The sequence below is a fragment of the Nematostella vectensis genome, chromosome 9, assembly GCF_932526225.1.
Source record: "Nematostella vectensis chromosome 9, jaNemVect1.1, whole genome shotgun sequence".
NCBI lineage: Eukaryota > Metazoa > Cnidaria > Anthozoa > Actiniaria > Edwardsiidae > Nematostella > Nematostella vectensis.
The window spans coordinates 3,188,285-3,205,021 of record NC_064042.1 but is presented as its reverse complement, the minus strand read 5'-3'; the positions used below and the strand labels follow the sequence as shown (position 1 = coordinate 3,205,021).

At 39.7% G+C, this 16,737-nt stretch overlaps 3 protein-coding genes across 5 annotated transcripts; 2 read left to right on the top strand and 1 right to left on the bottom strand.

Annotated features, from left to right (window-relative positions):
- The first annotated feature begins 4,267 nt into the window (after window positions 1–4,267).
- On the top strand, window positions 4,268–9,064 carry LOC5517290 (AP-1 complex subunit sigma-2). Of its 3 annotated transcripts, none has more exons than XM_032387394.2 (5): window positions 4,268–4,333; window positions 4,407–4,585; window positions 5,918–6,026; window positions 6,371–6,508; window positions 7,613–9,064. In XM_032387394.2, exons 1-5 carry the CDS (start codon window positions 4,331–4,333, stop codon window positions 7,655–7,657), a joined length of 474 nt encoding a protein of 157 aa, XP_032243285.1. In that variant the 5' UTR covers window positions 4,268–4,330; the 3' UTR covers window positions 7,658–9,064. The 3 variants fall into 3 exon arrangements, with proteins under 3 accessions (XP_032243285.1, XP_032243284.1, XP_001637315.2); XM_032387393.2 differs by having other exon boundaries at window positions 7,352–9,064; XM_001637265.3 differs by having other exon boundaries at window positions 7,168–9,064.
- A 1,054-nt stretch (window positions 9,065–10,118) lies between these two features.
- On the bottom strand, window positions 10,119–12,914 carry LOC5517241 (dnaJ homolog subfamily C member 21). Its single transcript, XM_001637208.3, has one exon. The coding sequence runs from the start codon at window positions 12,756–12,758 to the stop codon at window positions 11,040–11,042; it is 1,719 nt and encodes a 572-aa protein (XP_001637258.3). The 5' UTR covers window positions 12,759–12,914; the 3' UTR covers window positions 10,119–11,039.
- An 88-nt stretch (window positions 12,915–13,002) lies between these two features.
- LOC5517240 (sperm axonemal maintenance protein CFAP97D1) lies at window positions 13,003–15,798 on the top strand. Its single transcript, XM_001637264.3, has 5 exons — window positions 13,003–13,195; window positions 13,313–13,393; window positions 14,384–14,557; window positions 14,837–14,890; window positions 15,236–15,798. Exons 1-5 carry the CDS (start codon window positions 13,103–13,105, stop codon window positions 15,464–15,466), a joined length of 633 nt encoding a protein of 210 aa, XP_001637314.2. The 5' UTR covers window positions 13,003–13,102; the 3' UTR covers window positions 15,467–15,798.
- The last annotated feature ends 939 nt before the right edge of the window (window positions 15,799–16,737 follow it).

Here is a 16,737-nt window from a genome sequence, read left to right as displayed (position 1 = left end):
GTGAGAAGAGTGCTACAACATTGGCACTTGATATTGTCGCTCCATTAAAGCGAACCACCCTTCGGTATGATCCTCGAGCCTCATATCAATTCGCCACGCTGTCATGACTGGCAACCGTCACCCCCACACCTCCCACCTCCCCTTTCAATCATATCACAGTAAACTCTGAAATTTGACAGACTGCAAGCCCCGTCTGGGTCGATGACGTAATGCTCCGAGGGTGTGGCAGGTTTATTGGTCTTCAAGTTGTGACACGGATGACTCAACACGTGTACCTGAATCGACGCTTTTATTTTAAGCTTTACGTTTCTGGCTATGCAAGTGTATGTCCCACTCTCTCTATGTGACGCATTGAGTATCAGTAGTGTTCCATTTTGTAGTGTGCGCGCATTTTTGGGCATTGCATCGTTCTCTCTTTGCCATGATGTGCAAATGCTTCCTTTGGCCTGGCAGTCAAGTTTAATCATTTCTAAATAACCAAATGTCTTCTGTTTAGGAATGCTTATAGTAAATGAAAGTCTGTCCCAAACGATGATAACAGCCCTCGTTGTAACCCGCTCCTAGGAGGTTACTTGCCCTGCACCGGTAGTCACCCCTTTCGTCTTTCCCGATATTTATGGCAAGTATACCGTCTCACCCAAAGTCATTGATTGCAGAGGGCCTCTGCTGGAGGTCCATGATATGACAGGGGCTGGTTTAGCAGAGGCCCTGCATTCCAGCGTTATATTGGTCCCTTGCTCTGCTATGATAGAACTTGGTGGTTTGTGCTAAAAGCGAGGGGGGAAGGCTGGAGAAAATCAATATATTTTCTGGATTTCATGGGAAGGGTAGGACGGTAGGAAGAAGGGGAACTTGAATGGAAATAGAATGACAACTTTGCATACCCCACCCATGATCACGTCACGTGACTATACGATGAGCTTCGCCCATGCTACCACCACCCCCACAATACTATTTGACTCGCATCCATACTCCCCCTGATCACCCGTCGTCACGTGGCTGATAGTGATGCCACTTATTTCAGCTTTGCCTCGTCTTGGTAAAAGAAAACCCTTCGCTGCCACGTGACCACAGGATGAAGGTTACCAATAGCAACACATGGTAGCCACGCCTTACCACTCACATTCACTCTTAGAACCTTTGGGGGTCCTCTTAGGTTCTGTGAGATGGGGGCCTGGTTCTCCTTTAACCCCTATCACCCTTTTGACCAACTGCCCTTTAAAGCCCTGGCGGGTCATGTTTGCCGACAGGTCCTCCGTACCCTGTGTGACATTTTGTTCCTCTTTTCCATGGGATCACTCCCTTCCCTCTAGGGCCTCTTCGGCCCCTGTCTCCCTTAGGCCCTTGGACGCACATCTTTCGGTTCTTGACGCAAACGTCTGTTTTGAGAATGTTCTGTAGTTCATCTTTTATAAGTTGTCGAGTTGCGTGTAGTGTAATACGTGTATAGTGCACGCTTTGTGTGCGTGTAGCGAATACGTGTATAGTGCACGCTTAGTGTGCGTGTAGTGTAATACGTGTAGTGCAGGCTTAGTGTGCGTGTAGTGTAATTCGTGTAGTGCACGCTTAGTGTGCGTGTAGTTTAATACTTGTAGTGCACGCTTAGTGTGCGTGTAGTGTAATACGTGTAGTGTACGCTTAGTGTGCGTGTAGTGTAATACGTGTAGTGCACGCTTAGTGTGCGTGTAGTGTAATACATGTAATGCACGCTTAGTGTGCGTGTAGTTTAATACTTGTAGTGCACGCTTAGTGTGCGTGTAGTGTAATACGTGTAGTGCACGCTAGGTGTGCGTGTACTGTAATTCGTGTAATGCACGCTTATTGTGCGTGTAGTGTAATACGTGAAGTGCACGCTTTTTGTGCGTGTAGTGTAATACGTGAAGTGCACGCTTAGTGTGTGTGTAGTGTAATACATGTAGTACACGCTTAGTGTGTGTGTAGTGTAATACGTGTAGTGCACGCTTAGTGTGCGTGTAGTGTTATACGTGTAATTTTCGCTTAGTGCGCGAGTAGTGTAGTACGTGTAATTCGCGCTTAGTGTGCGTGTAGTGTAATACGTGTAGTGTGGCGTAGTGAATACGTGAAGTGCACGGTTAGTGTGCGTGTAGTGTAATACGTGTATTGAACGCTTAGTGTGCGTGTAGTGTAATAGGTGTATAGTGCACGCTTAGTGTGCGTGTAGTTTAATACTTGTAGTGCACGCTTAGTGTGCGTGTTGTGTAATACGTGTAGTGCACGCTTAGTATGCGTGTAGTGTAATTCGTGTAATGCACGCTTAGTGTGCGTGTAGTGTAATACGTGTAGTGCACGCTTAGTGTGCGTGTAGTGTAATACGTGTAGTGTACGCTTAGTGTGCGTGTAGTGTAATACGTGTAGTGCACGCTTAGTGTGCGTGTAGTGTAATACATGTAATGCACGCTTAGTGTGCGTGTAGTTTAATACTTGTAGTGCACGCTTAGTGTGCGTGTAGTGTAATACGTGTAGTGCACGCTAGGTGTGCGTGTACTGTAATTCGTGTAATGCACGCTTATTGTGCGTGTAGTGTAATACGTGAAGTGCACGCTTTTTGTGCGTGTAGTGTAATACGTGAAGTGCACGCTTAGTGTGTGTGTAGTGTAATACATGTAGTACACGCTTAGTGTGTGTGTAGTGTAATACGTGTAGTGCACGCTTAGTGTGCGTGTAGTGTTATACGTGTAATTTTCGCTTAGTGCGCGAGTAGTGTAGTACGTGTAATTCGCGCTTAGTGTGCGTGTAGTGTAATACGTGTAGTGTGGCGTAGTGAATACGTGAAGTGCACGGTTAGTGTGCGTGTAGTGTAATACGTGTATTGAACGCTTAGTGTGCGTGTAGTGTAATAGGTGTATAGTGCACGCTTAGTGTGCGTGTAGTTTAATACTTGTAGTGCACGCTTAGTGTGCGTGTTGTGTAATACGTGTAGTGCACGCTTAGTATGCGTGTAGTGTAATTCGTGTAATGCACGCTTAGTGTGCGTGTAGTGTAATACGTGTAGTGCACGCTTAGTGTGTGTTAGTGTAATACGTGTAGTGCACGCTTAGTGTGCGTGTAGTGTTATACGTGTAGTGCACGCTTAGTGTGTGTTAGTGTAATACGTGTAGTGCACGCTTAGTGTGCGTGTAGTGTAATACGTGTAATTTGCGTTCAGTGTGCGTGTGGTGTAAAACGTGTTAGTGCACGCTTAGTGCGCGTGTAGTGTAATACGTGTAGTGCACGCTTAGTGTGTGTGTAGTGTAATACGTGTAGTGCACGCTTAGTGTGCGTGTAGTGTAATACGTATAGTGCACGCTTTTTGTGCGTGTAGTGTAATACGTGAAGTGCACGCTTAGTGTGTGTGTAGTGTAATACGTGTAGTGCACGCTTAGTGTGCGTGTAGTGCACGCTTAGTGTGCGTGTAGTGTAATACGTGTAGTGCACGCTTAGTGTGCGTGTAGTGTAATACGTATTGTGCACGCTTTTTGTGCGTGTAGTGTAATACGTGAAGTGCACGCTTAGTGTGCGTGAAGTTTAATACGCGTAGTGCACGCTTAGTGTGCGTTTAGTGTAATACGTGTAGTGCGCGCTTGGCGTGTGTGTAGTGTAATACGTGTAGTGCACGCTTAGTGTGCGTGTAGTGTAATACGTGTAGTGCACGCTTAGTGTGCGTGTAGTGTAATACGTATTGTGAACGCTTTTTGTGCGTGTAGTGTAATTTGTGAAGTGCACGCTTAGTGTGCGTGAAGTTTAATACGCGTAGTGCACGCTTAGTGTGCGTTTAGTGTAATACGTGTAGTGCGCGCTTGGCGTGTGTGTAGTGTAATACGTGTAGTGCACGCTTAGTGTGCGTGTAGTGTAGTACGTGTAGTGCACACTGGCGACGTGTAACGGAATAAGCTTAATGCACGTATAGTGTAATGTAATAGGTATATTATTTGTTCATTTTTAGTCGGCAAGTTTGTTAGCTAGGGCGCGCCACGGGGTACTAGCTAAAGATGACGCAACCTAACTTGTCGAGGTTTTTTAGGAGGACGTCGCAAAGTCGCAAAACAAGGCACAGAATTACAGCCAATTTAGAGAGTAATTAGTGTTTTTTGTTTGTTTATTTGTTGTTGTTTTTTTAAACAAATTCTGCTCCTCCTGCACTTGCTTATGGCTGCAAGCCTTGCATTCGGTCAATTTTCTTGGTGGTGGTGTGTATAGGGGGCAGGGCTTTTCTAGGCATTTTTTTTTATTCGCGCATTAGGCCTGGTAACGAGCAAAATGTGTTTGCGCGGTTTGGGTATCTCCGCTGGCATGAGCCTTCGGTATTATTTTCGACTTCTCTCAAGCAAAAATGGTACGATATCCCTTGTCTTTCTGCGGCTTTTACTACGGTTTGTTTCATCTTATCCTTTTTTCATATCTTTCAGTTTCAATTCATGCTCCTGTTCAGCCGACAAGGCAAAATTCGACTTCAAAAATGGTACACAGCTATCTCTCAGAAGGAAAAGAAGAAAATCACTCGAGACTTGGTGACCACAGTGTTGTCGAGAAAACCCAAGATGTGCAGCTTTTTAGAGTATAAAGATATGAAAGTCTGCTATAAACGGTAGGCGTACAGTCTTTGTAAGTGTTAGGGCTAAGGCTTTTCGTAGATATGTGAGTTCTAGATAGATTTTTCGATTGCGATTTGCCTAAACTGGGTTGCTATCTTTTGGGGTAAAGATTTTCTAAAGGGTTAACTAAGGGAGAAATTTTAAATTTCACAGTAGTCTCAAGTTTAGGAAAATTGACTAGCCCTTGGAAGATCTGTAATAAATAATGGAGTTTTGTTTGATTCTCAGCATAAAATTTACACTGTAAATGTATAACAAAGTATGATACATTATAAATTAAAATTGAGGTGGTGGTACCTATTATCGGACAGTGCCCTACTATCGGACACAAAAAAATCGTAGATATCTCAAACAATAGGAAAACACACCAAAAAATCGTGATGAAAGTCGCTCGGCGAGTCCACCATTTTGTTGTTGATCTCCCAGGATGCCATTTGGCCTCTGTTTCCGTAGAGGGATAGCTGGAATTGTTCGTACCTAACCTCGATGCCCTATTATCGGACAGTCGAGCCATCATCCAACGATTAAATGTAAATTTGAGCATGCACATGTCGCTGTACAGTTTGTCCGATGCGCGATGCATGTGTTTTGCTTGCTATAGAGAAGAAAGAGTCTCAAGCTAAAATCTATCGTGAGTTTTGCAAAGTACATATGTCAACAATTATTATCTGCATTATTTTTTGAAAATGAAGCATGATTTTCCCATTGTTTTTTTAAAAGAAATCTGCTGTTCGATAATAGGGCTAGGGTGTCCAAAACATGTTTTACGAACGATTGTTTTCTCCCAAATTTAACCATCGAATTATTGTTAAATTGGTCAAATTATTACATTTAATAGTCAGTGATTTCTAGCTGTAAAACCTAAGACTCAATTGTATTTTGTACACGAGATATTTTAGCATAAATCTAAAGTGTCCGATAATAGGTACCATTACCCTATAAACGATGTGAAGACATAGAAACAAAGATTCCAAAACCATAAATGTCAATTTTCCAATGTTTTTCTCCGTCTCCCAATTTATAAAGCAAGTCACTTAGTGTTTAATACAAATGAAAGACTTCGCAAGGACTTCTGCATGCAACTTATGCTGGCTTTAATATGTGTTTTTAAAGGGGGTTTTACTTTACTATCCCCTATATCCCCTAGATATGTTGGCTAGAAATATTAAGTTTGTTACTGCTGAGTATCTATTTCTATTTGTTGATAGTCAAACTGAGTTCACATCACTAACTAACACCTAAAGATTGTTACTGTTAGCAGCTGTTTCTGTTGGGAATGTCTTAGTGCCGTAAGAATGTTGACTGACACATTGTGTTTTTTCCAGTTATGCCAGTTTGTATTTCTGTGTTGGTATTGAAAATGATGACAATGAGCTGCTTACGCTCGAGGTCATCCATAGATATGTGGAATTATTGGACAAGTACTTTGGAAGTGTAAGTTTTTATGACTTTAGAGCTAGTGGTAGTCCATCATTTACTTCACTGATCTAACTAATGGGACGTTTTCAAGACTATAAAGTTTGAATGCAAAAGCCAGACTGTAGAAAATACAAAAGGAAATTTTAAGACATGTCTTCTCAGTTTTGATGGCACAAGAGTGTTTCTTGTTTCCCACTCTTTTGCAATAATTCAATAATCTAAAAGATTTTTGTGCATAAGAGAAAGTGACATACATTCCTACATTCAAGATCTCAGCCTGATAGACTCCCTGTATAAACTTGTGCTTGGTTAATTTTTAGATATTACTAAATACAAATCCATATATTCTTTTGTTTTAGGTATGCGAGCTAGATATCATTTTCAACTTTGAAAAGGCATACTTTATGCTGGATGAGCTACTTATAGGTGGAGAAGTGCAGGAGACTAGCAAAAAGAACGTACTTAAAGCTATATCAGCACAGGATTTGCTACAAGAGGTAAAAATCCCAGAAAGTGCTTCACAGTAAAACTTCACATGTGTATTGCAGGGGCCAATTGATTGTCAGAGTTGTTTTGTTCTTCATATTATAAAACTTAAAAGAAAAATGGCTGAAGCAAAGCCAAGCTAAGCTGTGCTAGGTTATAAGCCTTAGAACAGAGTATACATATTCAGTGCAAAATATAGCATACCTTTAAAAAGGATAAACATTTCTTAGTTGTTTGTGTTTCCAAATCAGTTACACTGGAAAGTCCATATTTATTTGTGTCAAGTAAATGAGCAAATATATAAAACTTAACAAATCCAGTTATTAAATTTTGAAGTATTTTTTTTAGTTTATGTGAATCGTAATACCATTGGTTTTCAAAGACTTGCATCTTGTCATTTATATATTACCCATGATGATACACATGTTATGACATTTGGATCCTCACATTGCAAGCTTACTTGGAATAGGAAGTGTATGTATATGTATTGAGAAATATAGACATTTTATTTATGGCTATGGATTAGTTTCAGATATCAATAACAGGTTTGCTAGCTAAGCCGCTAAGCTAGTTTTGCATCGGTTTGGTATAAGGCACCAAGACTATTACTTAAGGCTCCTAAGGGGAAGTTTGTGTTTTTCCACCCGTGATTATTAAATTTCTGTTACAGGAAGGAGAGCTGAGGACGGCCCTGGAAGAAATGGGACTTTCTTAATTCCCACTTGCCCTTTTTTCTGTCTCACTTTTTCTCTCTTGCTCTTCACCAAGTCCATATCGACCTTTTTTGGGTGTGGGGCATTTGACAGGGACCTTTCTCTCTCACCTTAAGTAGTGCACTTTACTTTTTTCTACAGGAGGGGGAATTACAACGAACTCTGGAGGAGATGGGGCTTGCTTAAGGAATCCATAGTCCCTATTGCACCAAGGCATTTAACCCTTAAACAAGCATGCATGCGCTTTGCTGATCTTTAAAACCTGTTAATTCCTTATCCTTGACTTCCTGATATTAGAGTGATTCTAATTCCTTCCAACCAAATTAAAACATCTTTCATCTTTTTTCTATGCCCACTTTTGCTCGCTCTTTATTTTCTATTTCATTTCTAATTGTTCTACAGCAACTGGAACTGCAACAGACTCTGGAAGAACTTGGCTTATCGTGAGGAGCCTTAACCTGGTTTTGCTGTAACTATAATACTAACAGCAGAAGCCTTAATACCATAGCCTTTCAATGATAATTACAAACCAGCTGTTAATCTTCTTAGCGAAACTAACAACAGTCCTTGAAATATATGGTCAGAAGAGTGCAGAGTAAATCGCATTAGTTTTAAGACTGATTATGTGCAACCGTTTTATAACTTGGATCTAATATAAGGAGACAAAAGGGTATAAAGAAGCATTGTGCATTATCATTTATTAGCATTTATTATACCTTCATTGTTACATTAAACTATTACAGCTATATTTGTAATTTTGAAAAACTGAGAATTTGACATCTGTGTGTGGCAGCTAGGATTTGTTTTACCATGAGAAATGTCTTATCTGTTAGACCATAAATCATTGACTGCTCAGAGGAAGGTTTTTTGTTATTGGTGATGCACTAGAAGAAATTATGAATTTGGCTGTAAGAACCACTAAGCTGAGCTGAAACAAGAATCCTAATAATGCCTTTCAAGTGCAAACTTGTTCAACAGAACTCACATCAGTGGGAATGATTTCTGCCAGAAATTCCTTATACACAAGTTTTATTGGAATTCTTAGAAGCAGAAACCATTACAAGTCCCTGGCGAGTTTTGCTGTAGTTTTGTACACACCTTCCCCCTTCTCTGCAATACTTTATTGCAAGCATTTAAACCTGTTCGGCCAGTTGCTAAGGCACCCTCATAACCTCCCAAGTACACAATGAGACTACCCCATCCCCTATATCTTGACCCTGCCCTAGGGAAGTTGTGATTATTATTAAATCATAATATTTTGTTCTTATTCTATTGCATGATCTGGGTATCGTCGCTATGTAGGCTAGACTACATGCATGTTCTCTATCATCTTTGTCTTGTTTTCAATGAACCCACACACCTATTGTTGGTTCGGGAGTCAAGTCTATGTAATCTGTTTAGGGGAATAGAGCACTTTCCATCAGGCATCGTCCAGACTTGTCCGGTTCTTATGTGATAAACACAAATACCTAAAAATTCAAGGAGTAAAAATCTACCTTTCTTGCAAAATGGGCATTGTTTATAACACAAACAGTAGACAGGTAGGCTAGAAGGAAAGTACCCTAAAAACCGATGGAGTAGATTTGAATTAAAGGATTCTAGACATTTGAAACACTAGCACCAAAACATTTTTATTTTAAACTCACATGTCACAAAGATAACAAAATTGAGTTAGATTACATTGACAAAGGACATACAACAATCAATCAGTAATTTATAACATTTTTAAATTTACAAAAATGTTTCGATGCTAGTGTGTACACAGCAAAAGTGATCCTATTAATTGTAGTGAAGTCGATAATTACACTATAATTTCATTTCTCGCTGAAATAAAAAAGTGAAATAGATACAAATGAAAATACGTGTGTTTTCTGGGTTGACGAAGATGGGGAACTGGGAAAAAGGCGCGCGCACCCCTTCTCAATCAAGGTGACTGTGGCAAATAAAATTCTATTTTAGCGTATTTCATGCCCACATCTCAAGGCCGTAGCATCCCAAGAATGATAACAAAATATAAGGGGGTTGCGGTCCTCCCACCCACGCTTTCCAGATAAAAAAACGGCAGTAGCTAACGTAGTTTTACGTCCTCGTTCTAAATTGACCGTGAAATTCTTCCTGGTTTGGTGTGAAAAGTTGAAATGTATCTATCAAAACGTATTTCCACATACCGCTTTTTGAATGCTCATCGTTCCCGTGGTTGTCATTACGTCAGATCCCTAATGACTGACGTCATCGATGACGTTATCTTGTTGTTTAACCCCCGACACGGGGCCGGGTTTACAAATAGGAGGTGGTCCGAAATGCCGACCGCCCACATAATTATTAATACTAATCCTAGTAAGTATTGTCTAATAATGGAAATGTCTCACCTGTCAACTATTAACCTGTAGACAGCGTGTTTATTATAAACCTGGTGACCGTTCTGTGTTGATTTTTTTTTTCTGAGAACGCTCAGCAGAAAGAAAGAAGAGTGGGGGGTATTACGCGATCGGATTACTAGTGAGATTTTGTGCGGTGTCCAACAAAACGTATGGAGTCGATCTTATGGCTATCTTCAGTCAGATACTCATATACTTTCACTGTTTAACTAATTTTTGGAACCTGAAGTCTGCTTATATTTATGACGTCATATACGCATGGTCGAGGTATTTATGAATGTGACACATTCCGGGAGAGGCGAACAGTATCACCAATGATCACATGAGACATTATTCTGAGATCGATCGACTGAGAACGAAACAAAACACAGAATTGTTGTATCGTTACTTATTTGGATTGCGTTTATAGTGAACTTCCACCCTTACCACGAACCAAATTACTCTTGGATGCTACTCATAGTTACTCATTATTTGCATTTCCGGTGTGGTTATAAATAGCACTAAGCAATATCAAGAGAACAAGCAGCACGTCATAAATATATTAGGGATTTATTAGACCATCTTGTAAAAAAGATACAACAAATCCGGTTAGAAAACTATGAGCGAAAAACGGCAATTTTATATAATTCAAGATTTTATCAGAATATTTTTTGATAATAGTAAAAAAGCCCTTATTAAATTCTCAATATCTCAAAAACTGTGAGACCCATTATTATTGTTTTCTGCTAACAAATACCTTTTTTTTTCTTTGTGTGTCACTGAGCTAGCCCTAGCAAGGAAAAAAAACTTGCAAATACTTGAAGGGATCTGTAAGTAGAGAGCAATTTAGCAAAATATTATTTTAATACACGACTGAGGTAAGCACCAAGACAAGCTTGGTATTGCCGGGGTACTAACATTTCGCAGATATCAAGTAGCAAACGTTTGAATTTCGTTTAAGACAATTAAACAATCGCGATAGCGAGTAAATGTTGCTGTGATTAGTCAAGTGTAATCAAGGAAAATAATTAGCACTCATAACAAAACACATTAACAATTCACATATCCAAACCCCTTCCTACGCAGAGTGGGTCAGATTTGCACTGTTGAGGTAATAAAAATCACGAGTCTGATAAGTAGATAATCAATAATGAAAGTATTTTACGAAACACAGCACTTTTGATAAAATTTTCGCATTCCTTACGACATTGCTCTTTGACGATTGTTAATCCTTCATACAATTATGCTATTTGCGCTATTGCTTTCAAGACGCACATGAGTAAGGGGAACGAGACCTCTTTCTTGGTCAGCTTAGGATTAGGCTTCAATTCATCTCGTGGATTTCCTTCATGCCCTCTTTGTGTGTTTCCATCTCTTTCAGCAACTTTAAGCGCTAATACGTAATCAATCTTTATATCAACCTGCTTTATTAAATATTTGCTCTCATGGAAAATTCCGGTATCGCTGTTTTGTTATCGCTTCTTTTTTCCTTTCTTTTTCTTGCCCTTTTTATTGGTATCTTCGCTGTCGGCTCTGAGTGCGTGGCCTTGTTCTTTAATGTGCTGGAAGAGCTTGTTTCTAGTGCCAAAGCCGGCATGGCACACATTACAAACGTGATCCCGTCCCAGGGGCTTATCGTCTTCGTTTTGTTTTGACTCCATCGTAACAAGACCGTCTTGCAAGCCATTCGCGTCAGCAGATTCACCCGCTACCAAGTCCTCGGCAGTAACCTCCACGAATCCGTCCTCGTTTTCCGCATTACCCTTCATTGTATCCTTGCCTTTATCCTTGTCATTAACTACGTCTTCTATGCTGTCTTGCCTGCATAACCTGCTATTGCTACGGCTACGGCCCCCTTCTATGCTGTCTCCACTATCATTAAGCGCGCTTTCGTCCAACTCTGTCAGACCAGAGAGCTTCCGTCTCTGCTTCTCTTTAACTTTGTACTTTTTCGTCGTCTTTATTCTCAACTCGTTCAAATCCAAAGAGTCCTGAAGTTCAAGCTCCCCGACACTCACAAAATCATTGTCTTGGTCTGACTTGTCCGGGTTCCCCTGAGGGTCTCGTTTATCGATGCTATTTTGCCTGTCCTTAAAGTAGCTCTGTTCCACATATTGTGCGTCATCAGCATTGGATATGACTTCTTCAACATCGCCAGTTGTGTCTTCGTCTCCAAGGTCCATCTTCGCGAGCTCCTCCTTGATCAGCGCTACGTTCTCTTTGTGTTTTCGCGATTTCTCGTGGTTAGCCAGTGCCTTGGTGGATTTAAATGACTTGTCACATGCTACACAGTAGAACTGTTCCACATCCTCCTCATCTGATTGGCTTCCGGTGACGTCATCGACGCGACCGAACTCACTATCAAGATGGTTATCCATCTCGTCCAAGTCCCTCTCCAGATCGGCTAGCGAGGCCCATTCCTGTTCTTGGTACTCCTGAAACATTTTCTCCCGCTCTTTCTTTGCCTCAAGTTTGAGCTGCTCGACCTGCCTCTTGCGCTCCTCTTCCTTCTCCTTCAATCTCTCCATGTATACCTTAACTCGTTTATCTCTCTTCTTCACGAATTTCACCAGTGCTCGAACCTCCTCGTTCCGTTCTTTCTTTGCCGCGTCTCGTAGCTTTTTGTTGTCTTTTTCCATCAATCTAAGCACTCGTCTGTTTGGGGCTTCGCGGATGTCGTATTTATCATGCCAAACGTAGCTCTTCTTAGTAAAATAACTCTGCCAGTACGCATAGAACTGTTCGACCCCTTCTTCGTAAATACAATCACTCTTACCAAACTCGGGTACTTCTTTTAAGAACTCTTCCTTATTATCGACAAACTCTGCGTCCTCCTCGGTTATAGTCTTAAAAACCCATGAATAAATACCATAAAATTCTTTATCGTCATCACCAAAGCCAGCGTACACAGAGGAGCTGAAATATTTCATGAGATTTAAACTGTTATCTACATAGTCGTCTCCACCACGAAGTATTTGCTCCCTGTGTTTATCGTAGAAAGCTCGTTCTTGAGGGTCCGATAAAACATCATAGGCTTGCTGGATTTCTCTGAAAACTCTTGTGCTTTCTTCCGCGTTGTCCAAGTTTTTGTCTGGGTGCCATTTGAGTGCAAGTTTTCGATAAGTCTTCTTCAAAGCAGAGTCGTCGACATCCCTTTCCACACCGAGAACTTCGTAATGGCATCGCCTCATGATGGAATAGCACTAAACTTACTTAGTTTAAGTAGGCTAAATGAAAGACTTTACATACTATCAAATTAATAACAATAAACAGCTAAATATTCTTTTACAGTTACGGGAATCGTGGTCAATAAAATAGATTTTTAAAATGGCGGCAAGCGTAACACCGCTGACTTGCAAAGAACGTCGTTCTGCGTTGTTATGGCAATGTCAAATAGAGGGATCAAATACTGCTGGTTTCGTGACGTCTGTTACCTAGCAACAAGTCACGCTAAGTTTGAAGAAGAAAGGAAACTCTTGAGTTGAAGTTGGTCTTGATTGAGCAAGGGTTAGTAAAAGACAGACAAAAATCTAAAATGCATCGGGCCTATCAACCAATTACCCCTGCTAACAACAAGCTTTTGAAGCAAAGATGGGACATGAGCCGATATGATACACACAGAAGAAAGGTGAGACCATTTTTGTGAAGGAATTCGCCTCAGTTGCGGCTCATTGCGGAATCCTATAAACACCATCCCGTCTAGAATTACTAATAGTTACTTTGATTTCTCTTTCTAATAATTTAGGTTCGATCGGCTGCAGCAGTGATAGATAATAAAGCCCCACAGACTTACATGCATCTTCACCTGAAGCTGAAGAAACTGCAGGTAAAAATTTGATCGCTAAGTGAGGTTCTTGCTGATTTGTTTAGCTACGGCTTTTGTTTGTTTGTGACTGTACTCGCGTTTATCGGTAAACATAAGTGAAGAACTTTCCTATTCCAGTAATTGAATGAGATAGAGCATAACAGCTCTTAATAATAAAAAAATAAACCTCTTTCTTCTTTAAAAAAAGTATATATTATTTTAGTCAATTTACCAGAAAACATATGTTAGAAACTTTCAAAATCTTCGTTTATAAATGTAAAATAAAAGCGAAATCGATTTCTGTACAAGTTGAGAATTCTAAGCCGCTATCCAAGTTTAAATGATTCAAATTTGCTGTTATCTATGAATTATTCTTGGCATCTTTGGCGTTAAACTCTGCAGGCCTCTTTAACATTTGTAAAATAAATCCAAACCTTAGACACTAAAAGGCATGTGTATATTTGGATATCGTCCAGGCAATAAAACAAATGTTACTTCTAAAGCCTTAGGCGATTTTTCAGGAATTAAAAGCAATTTTTTTCTCAATGTTTTGGGCAATTAACAGTTGGGCTCCTTGGCGACCGGGAGCCAGTCTAATGCAGATCTGTCACAGAAACCATTCTAGTGTCGGATGTGGCTGCGTCTTCTGATAAGACTATGATTGATGGGTAAAAACATCAAAATTAAATCTTCAGAGGGGTTTCTAGAAGAAGAAAAAAGGAACATAGGTATAAAACTCCTCTCTCCAAGTATATAAAAGTATAATAAATGTTTTATCACAATGAATTGCTAATTTTGTTTTAATAATTTAGTCTTTAGTCATTTAAATAAAGTTGATCACAGAAGCCAGTAATATTGAGTAATAAGTAGTGACAATATCAGTTTTACATCATACACTCTTGATGATCATAGCTGAATAAGAGTCATTAGTTGATAACTAAAACTATTCTAAAAATGTGCTCTGTAAAAACATTATACTTTACTTACCTTTGAAACTCTATTTGCAAACAGGTTGAGGAAGAGCGAAATGCAACAATTGAAAGAGATAACCGTATCCTTCTTGAGAAGATGTCTTACACAATGCGAACTAAGGGAAGAGTAGACAACAGGAATGACTATGAACACAAAAGTCTAAATAAAACCAAGAGGCAAAGAGAGCTGCTCAGAGTCACCCACGAAAATCAGGTACAGAGACAGAGAAAACTTATTCTCTACAGGTTCACATGTCAAAGAAAGTCAAATATCTAGAAAATCACATTGGTGACCATTGGCCAGGGGGTGGTCCAATTTATTAAAAACTATGCTGTGCTGTTTTCCCCTAAGGGGGGGGGGGGGGTGGTCAGGTAATAACATGAAAAGAAATCGTATTAAAGAAGAAAAAAGTTGTTCCAAAATGTAACACCTGGGTCTGCCACTGTTACCAGAAGATATTTTATTAATAATGTAACTTCCTGTTTTTTTCAGGCAATATTGAAAAGAATAGCTTCTAAAGAACCACATTACAACCATCTGCAATGGGTAAGTGACTTGAAATTTATATCAAGCACATGTTTTTAGTTGGCTAAGCAGTAATATATGTTTTATACAACATGAGTTTGCTCAGTTTTTTTCATTGTATTTGCATGGGAGAAGTGAAGTGACATCATAGGAATTTTGAACTTTTATTAGACAAAATCAGTACGCAAGTGTGCAAAATTTTGTTTGATAACTGTAGGGATTATCTCTTGGTGTTTCCTTTTATCAGAATGTTTAGGAGCTCATTTTATGATCCTCATATTTTTCTTAGCAATGATAAGAGGGTTTGGTGGGTGTACCTTCTACATGCATTGTTACTGATGACCATATTTTAATATTGTATCATAGGAGGATGAGTGGCAGATCAACGAGACTTACATGGATAACATTGCCAAGTACCCCAAGGACTGGTACAAACAAATGACCCGGAAACACAGGTCACGAACCCAGTCAGAACCAGCCAGGACAACCACAAGTGAGAATGAGAACTCAACTGGAACTAAGGAGGAACCTGCACCAGAAGAAGAGACAGCCGAAGTCCCGCCTACTGAGGAGCCAGAGGCCGAAGCCGAGTTATGATTAGGATTTGGATTCTACAAAAAATACAAATTAGAATTTATTGTGGATAATTAAACTGCTGTTAAGTGTGTGGTAATGGGACTCTTTCAGTTGCTATATTAGTTATGAAACAATTTGTAAAATATTTTTTAAAAGCTTTTTATTTTACCGAATGAGTTATTTGCAAGCATTTGTGTTTGCTCAGCAAACTTCTAAAAAAACTCATTACTTCTGGATAACGTGTGAGAACATTGTATTCTGTCAATTTTGACCATGTACTTGCCTCCAGTGCATGTAAATTATTATTTAACATATAAACAACAAATGAATAAAAAAGACTTCACTTTTACAAAGGCTGTTATTTTTGCTGTTTTTGAGTTTCATAAGATGAAGTTAGACAAAAAAGACAATTGAAAAATGATGAGAAGCAGTGTCTGTTCTCAGCAACTTAGGCTTTACTTATAGATTGTTCTGGTACACAGCAGCCAAGCAGACATTTGTAGGAAGGCACGGGAGGATCTATAAAGGGGGGGTTTGGCTCAGTGACAAATGATACATATGGCTTTCTGGCAGCCCAAAGGGGGGGGGGGGGTGGTTAAACCCCCTAAATCCTCCCCCTAGATCCGCTACTGGTAGGGATTCCAGACTGAGACTAAGGACGGCTGCGTAGCAGATTACCAAGCTACATTAGAAAAAAACATGCATCAATTGCATTTAATAGAGAGCTTGAATAATAACGCTTTTTGATTGAGGTCTTCACTGAACATCTAAAGACAAAAGTAAATGTGGCCACAATCCAGACAAAAAATTATCTCTTTTGTTTTAAATTGTTTATTTTCCGATAAAAGGTATGGCAATGCATATTTTAAGGTTAGTTGTTTGGCTTCAATGTCAATTCACCATCTTAAACTTGTGGGAAGACAACTGAAAAACACCAAATAACCTTGAATTATCATACACCTTGATTACCTTGTAATTTTTCCTTAAAATCTATGCAAAAAATATGATAGAATGTATGGAAAGTTACATAGAGTTAATACCTCACAATTAATTATAGACTGAATTTTCTTCCACAAAGCATATCTGAAACCAAGTTCCATAGTATTTGTTGTGTTTCCTGTTCCGGCCACCCCATTCTACCTCCAATGCATTCACTACCACTTAGCAGTCAACCCAACTTGGACAGAAATTGGGTGTGATACAGAAAATTTGTGGAAAAAACCCATGAGAGCCTAATGCAGGTTAATACAGAGATGAGTGGTGATATTAAAATAAAAACAGATTCCACCAGG

Bases quoted from the DNA above. Each gene is read 5' to 3' on its own strand.
- LOC5517290 (XM_032387394.2), top strand. The intron at 6,027-6,370 runs GTAAGTTTTTAT...CTTTTGTTTTAG, and splicing joins TGGACAAGTACTTTGGAAGT to GTATGCGAGCTAGATATCAT. The intron at 6,509-7,612 runs GTAAAAATCCCA...ATTGTTCTACAG, and splicing joins CACAGGATTTGCTACAAGAG to CAACTGGAACTGCAACAGAC.
- LOC5517241 (XM_001637208.3), bottom strand. From the start codon at position 12,758: ATGAGGCGATGCCATTACGAAGTTCTCGGTGTGGAAAGGGATGTCGAC.
- LOC5517240 (XM_001637264.3), top strand. From the start codon at position 13,103: ATGCATCGGGCCTATCAACCAATTACCCCTGCTAACAACAAGCTTTTG. The intron at 13,394-14,383 runs GTAAAAATTTGA...ATTTGCAAACAG, and splicing joins TGAAGCTGAAGAAACTGCAG to GTTGAGGAAGAGCGAAATGC. The intron at 14,558-14,836 runs GTACAGAGACAG...TGTTTTTTTCAG, and splicing joins GAGTCACCCACGAAAATCAG to GCAATATTGAAAAGAATAGC.